This window comes from Gracilinanus agilis, chromosome 1 (assembly GCF_016433145.1).
Source record: "Gracilinanus agilis isolate LMUSP501 chromosome 1, AgileGrace, whole genome shotgun sequence".
Lineage (NCBI taxonomy): Eukaryota > Metazoa > Chordata > Mammalia > Didelphimorphia > Didelphidae > Gracilinanus > Gracilinanus agilis.
The window spans coordinates 155,526,787-155,533,325 of NC_058130.1; the positions used below are offsets into that span (position 1 = coordinate 155,526,787).

Here is a 6,539-nt window from a genome sequence, read left to right on the forward strand (position 1 = left end):
TTTTAGGAATTTTCATCACCTATCTAAGAAAGATTCAACAGTCAATTAATTGCAGTTATAATAAGCTGGTTTCTCCACTCATGTGTATTAGACCAAACAAATTAAAAGTCATATTGCATTACACTAAAAAATGAATGAAAAATGGTGAGTTTCTATTTCTAAAGGTAGAAAGCACAATCATGCGTGAATTAACCTGTGAAAGCAGTAACTAGCAGGTATGAGATATGGTATAGTGTATTAATGTTGGTAAAGAATTAAAGTGATATCTATTCAACAATAGATTTTTAAGAGATTGTTCTCAAAATTTGGACAACATTCTGAAAGTACAAATAAGATAACTTATAGTGAATAAGATAGAAAAAGGGTCCTATTTTGAGGCCTAAATATGAGATTCCATTTTAGTCCATTTCTTTTGCTCTGATCTGAGCCATAGATATGCATTTGTAATAACCTATTAATTCTTCTCCTCATCTAATCTCTCTTCTAGGCTTGGGCAGCTTGCTACAGTAGCTGGTATAAATCAGTCAGATTTTAATTTCTTAGATCATCCCCAGATGAACTCTACAATTAATGCTTTATTTATAGAAGAAAAAAAGGAACTTGAAGAAAGGCCAGAGTCTAATCAGAACACCCAAGGACCAATGCAGAGTATCCAAGTAAGTCAAGCTATATTAGGAGCAGGCACACCACCTTCAAACTAGACCTTTTCTCTCCATTTCTTTCTGGTGTCATTCACATTTATATAATAATCTTGATTTCATCCTTTAGAACATTGCTAGAAAGATCTGTTTAATAACAGTAGGTTTATGATTTAACCTTGCAAATGCTTTTGTTTTAATGTTTGTTTATTTTAGTGCATTGTAAGTAGTGAAATAATACTATTACATTAATAATGTAAGATTATATTATTGTCCATTTTTAATTTTGTTATTTCTATTTCATATGCATTAAATAATAATTGTACAGCTAGGTAACATGTAGGTAGAATGGAGTGCCAGGCCTGAATATTTACAATCTACTTTTATGTTATTTTGCTTATTTCTCACAGTTTAATAAAGTATAAGTAATAGAATTATTATTCTCATTTTATAAATGGGTAAAATGAAGTTCACACTGGAAGTGGAAGTTAGAGATAATCTATTCTGAAATAGAAATCCAAGAAAGGTTATAACTTCCCCAAAGTTACATTTTATTGTTATTCATTCATTTTCAGTCATCTGATCTTTCATGACCCCCTTTTGGGTTTTATTGGAAAAGATAATGAAGTAGTTTGCCATTTTACAGATGAGGAACCTGTGTAGATATGTATATCTAGGGGAGAAAGATTGAAAGTCAGTTTTTAGTTATCCAGATTAATAAGAGGATCTAGGCAATTTTTAAAATGAGCACTCACTGACTTAGGTGTATTCCAAATATAAATATAGCTACCTACATGGAGGTGACTTGCAGGGACTTCCCTTCAACTGGCTTCCTACTTTCTCCTCTTTCCCTTTTGAGGGTCCCATCTTGAAGCACAACCTCTTTGGAACCTTATAATTTGTAAGTTTTGACATTCCTTGATGTACCTTCCACATCCTTGAGACTGTGGTAGGCAGTAGAAAATGGCCTTAGATATAGCTGAATAATTGTTGAAGTTTCTTAGGAACAAGGAGAAACAGCCCCCCAGGACTTTGTAGGTAATCAACAGTTGAATTTAAATACCCTTTATGTTTGTTAATAAAATCACAGTAGCTAGTAGAAATTTTGTGCTATTGCTATTAATGAAGTAGTTTTGACTAATTTAAATTATTTTTTTCAATTTCAGAAAGTTAGTGGAGATTTTAGAGGTTCTTTGCCTCTTGACACACTCCAGTTTCCAGTTTCTACTCAGAAGGCCTTACCTTCTTCCAAAGAAGTTCAGGAAATCAAGGGCACTGATGATCATTCAGTTCTTCCTAAAGAATTTGTCTCCTCACCATTATTATCATTTTTGGAAAATGTGATTATTGAAGCTCAAGATCAAAGAAAAGAAGAGGAGACTTTCAGAAGTAGTAGAACTTCCTCAGAGAAAAGTCCCAGAATGAGTGAACATATCTCAAAACACTCTTCCAAGAAACGATCTGAAAGTTCTTCTAATTCCTTCCCTGAGACTCCAGTAAGCCAGAAAAGCAGAGGACACAGGGAGCATACTCCTTCAGATCCTGAAAAATTAAAACATCCATCTTCAAAAAAATACAGCCTTTCTAGGAAAGAGACTAGAGAAGTGACAGTAATATCCAAGGCAGATAAAAGTAAACACAAAACATTAGAACGTTCTAACAGTGAAACAGTAGTATCTGATCCTGAAATTCCAGAAAGTATCCATTCTCTATCAAGCACATGACTCAGGTCTAGATATTTGAAATTATGTCTTGCCTTAAGAATTTCAATAAACTTGGAAGCATGGACCTGGAAACCATTTGAGAAACTTTACTATACCTCTTTATAATGATGAAATGTTTGGTGTATATATCTTCCTCATAGTATGAACATTTGAACAGTTTTATTACAAATACTCAAATCCCTAACGGATCTTGTTTTCCTCAGCTTTCATGGACCAGTTTTTCTTTTTAAAGTACATTTATTTCCAATTATAAATAAAATTTTTGACATTCATTTTAAAAAAATTTTTAGTTCCAAATTCTCTCTCCCTCCCCAGTCTCCTCTGAAAAGGAGGTTCAGTCATGAAAAAATTTTCCATATTAGTCATATCGTGAAAGAAATATAAATCCCCCCAAAATCCCAGAAAAATAAAATTAAAAAAAAATATGCTTCAATCCGCATTTAGACTCCTATTTTCATCATGGGTCCTTCACAATTATTTTAGATCTTTGTATTGTAGAAAATAGCTAAGTCATTCACAGTTGATCATGGTACAATATTATTATTACTGTGTATAATGTTCTGGTTCTGCTCACTTTACTTTGCCTCAGTTCATGTAAGTCTTCCCAGGTTTTTCTGAAACCATCATTCCTTTCATTTCTTACAGCACAATAGTATTTCATCACCATCATATACCACAAAATTGTTCAATTATTCTCCAGTTGATGGGCATCTGCTTACTTTCCAATTCTTTGCCACCACAAAAAGAGCTGCTATAAATATTTTTGTACATATAAGACCTTTTCCTTTTTTTTAAGATTTCTTTGGGATACAGACCTAGTAGTGGAGTTGTTGGGTCAAAAGATACTATGCACATTTTTATATGCTTTTGCGTATAGTACCAAATTGCTGTTCAGAAAGATTGAATTAATTCACAACTCTACCAACAGTGCTTCAGTGTCCCAATTTTCCTACATCCCCATCACCATTTGATTTTCCTTTTCTGTCACATTAACCAATCTTATAGGAATGAAGTCGTATATCAGAATTGTTTTAATTTTCATCTCGTTAGTGGTGATTTAGAACATTTTTTCATATGACTATAGATACATTTCTTTTTCTGAGAACTACCTGTTCATAACCTTTGACCGTTTATTATTTGGGTAATGGCTTATATTCTTATAAATTTGACTCGGGTCTCTAGGGAAATGAGACTTTCTCAGAAAAAACTTGCTATAAAAATTCTCACCCCTTGGATTTAGGGGTTTGTCAAACACTAGTATAGTCATTTTACTACTGTGTATTGTATACCTAATCTATTCAACTGATCCTCCACTTAGTCAGTATTAGATTGTTTAATGATTATTGCTTTGTAGTCCAGTTTTGGATGTGGTACAATATAGCCACTTTCACATTTTTTTTATAGATTCCCTTGATAGTCTTGACCTTTTGTTCTTACAAGTGTATTTTTATTGTTTTTTCTAGCCCTATAAAATAATTTTTGGTAGTAATGAGTAATTTAGGTCAAAATATCATTTTTATTTAATTGGCTCAGCCTACTCATAGACAATATTTTTCCAGTTGTTTAGCTCTGACTTTCATTTGTGTGAAAAATGTTCTGTAATTGTTTTCATGTAATTTCTAGGTTTGTCTTGGCAGGTAAATTCCCAAGTATTTTATGTTGTCTACAGTTATTTTAAATTTCTCTTTCTCTAAATTTTAACTGAAGTTACAATGAATATTTGTCAGCATAATTTATATTCTGTTGAGGTATTGGTACAGCATTTTTCTCAGTGTTCTTGAGATGGTAACAAATGTTCTCACTACTGATCTTAAACTTTAGGCAGTTTTGTTTATAGAACAGTTCAAAGTATTGATAAGTTTCAGGTGCATTTATGCAATTAAATCACCAGACTAACGTGTTGGATTCAATATTTTACTAAACTGACATTTGCATTCAGCTGCCAAAGCAGACTGAAGAGGTCCTATTCCTATGAACATATTATGTATCAAGAAAGTTATTAGCAGCCAGAACTACTAGATAAAAGAATGTGTCCAAGATTTCTGACTTGTTGTAGGTGATTTCCAGGTGAGATAACTACTGCCACAGTTTGGCATCTTCTCTGAAACAAGAGATTAAGCACTTCGTCCATGGTCACACACTTAATCTCATTTTCCTAGTTTTCATCTTTTTTTTTATCTTAGCTTATTTTTTCATTCCACCATGCTGCCTCTAGAACTAGTTGAACTCAGTCTAAAGAGATCAGAATAGTATTAGTCCCATTTGGCTACATATATTGTGAAGTTAGTTTGGGAACCGTGCAGAGGACTTTATTTTGTAGTTAATAGGTATCAATGAAGGATTTTAAATGGGAATAACATTAAAATGATCTTTTGGGAAGATGGTTCTTGAGATAATGTGTCAAATGGTTTCAGGGAATGAGAAAATAATTGAGAACAGAGATACCATTTAGGAAAGTAATATAGTCCTTGTAGATAGGTACAATGTTCTAGGTGTCAAGCTTGCTACAGAACTAGACTAGGATGTAATTGAAAAATTCCTAACAGAAATACAGTACAATATCGATAATGTCAATTTGTCTTTTTCTAAGTCAGTATTCAGCTGACTGGCATCTTTTTGTTTCTGAGTCAGATAGCATGGCTTCACAGTACCTAGCACAAGGATTTATTATTTGTGCATATTTAGCCTCCTGTTGATATATTTTTAAAAATTTGTTATAAGTGGCATTTCCACCTAGTTTTTTTTTTGTAATAAAACCCAATTTTTGCTCAGCTTAATGACATGATCTACTTCAGTCTTCAAAGTAAAATGTCCTGTAATTAAAACGTCTTTTGGCCATGGGTAAAAGAATTCAATGTTTTTGCTAAAGTTTACTACTTAAGATGCACAGTATTCTTGGCTGCTTTCAAAATTACATGATGTGGATGGAAAGGTTGATCTTAATCTCCATTTTCTTAATGCCAGTTTATAAATCTTAGTTTTTTGAATTGAGGAAAGCAGCAGTTTTAACATCAGGTTATCATATAAAATAGTTAATTTTCTAAATCCTTTCAAGTATAAGTTGCATTGTTTAATGTTCCTAAGTTATCATTAACATTCTTAAATGGAGAGGAGATTGTGCTGTTAGAAAAACAAATGAAAAATGATATATTTCTCCCACTTCAGAATTTTAAATCTGTAACCCATTGCCAGTAATCTTACTTTCAGTGCTTCTGAAACCTTTTAAATAAGTTCTTTGCTGGAGTAAAATGAGTAATTTCCCTTCTCTATAACCAAATAAAAATAAAAATATACTTGAGGGGGCAGCTGGGTAGCTCAGTGGAGTGAGAGTCAGGCCTAGAGATGGGAGGTCCTAGGCTCAAACCCGGCCTCAGCCACTTCCTAGCTGTGTGACCCTGGGCAAGTCACTTGACCCCCATTGCCCACCCTTACCAATCTTCCACCTATGAGACAATACACCGAAGTTAAGGGTTAAAATATATATATATATATACATATACACATATATAAAATTATATATATATATATATATATACTTGAATTTTATATATGTGTATATGTGTGTATATATACATGTGTATATATATATGTTTCTCCCCACCTTAACCCCTACTTGTTATTGGTACATCTTTCACAGATAAATCATAACTTTTTTGATTTATTGGAGAGTCTTTTACAAGTTGGAGTGGCTAAAAGCATTCATCAGCGTGCAACCAACCTAGTCATGAGCTACTCTAAACTTAATGAGACTGACTGGTACTTAAAACATTAAGCATACAGTCGATCATTAGTAATGCTTGAAAACTTTTACAGTGTGGTAGGATCTGTCAGAAATTTTGTGCCAATATGTATGGCCTTTGAGTACTCCAGGTTACCATAGGAAGATTTTTGTGGAGAAAAAATATTCTTAAATGTTAATATTTCTTAACCATCAACTGTAGAGCCTGATTAATGTTAATCATAGCAAAAAAGAAGCACAGATCACTGGCCCAATGTCAGAAGAGCATGAAAGCAGAAAAAAGGGAATAAGTCATAGTTGAAAAATAATTAGGTTTTTGGTTTATGTAATTTTCTGTAAATATTTCAAGAAAGCATAATTTTCACTCTGCTACTAACTTTATTGCATCGAACAGTCACATTTCTAGGCTTTAGTATCCTCAGCTATAAAAAGAGGAGG

The 6,539-nt window shown here is 32.8% G+C and overlaps 1 protein-coding gene across 1 annotated transcript in view; it reads left to right on the forward strand.

Annotated features, from left to right (window-relative positions):
* CEP78 (centrosomal protein 78) overlaps window positions 1-2,843 on the forward strand; it is a 31,603-nt gene extending 28,760 nt beyond the window's left edge. The window contains exons 15-16 of the mRNA XM_044657230.1: window positions 488-651; window positions 1,794-2,843. Of these exons, the coding sequence (XP_044513165.1) occupies window positions 488-651; window positions 1,794-2,362 (733 nt within the window). The 3' untranslated portion in view covers window positions 2,363-2,843. The remainder of the gene's footprint in view (window positions 1-487; window positions 652-1,793) is intronic.
* Window positions 2,844-6,539: the final 3,696 nt, after the last annotated feature.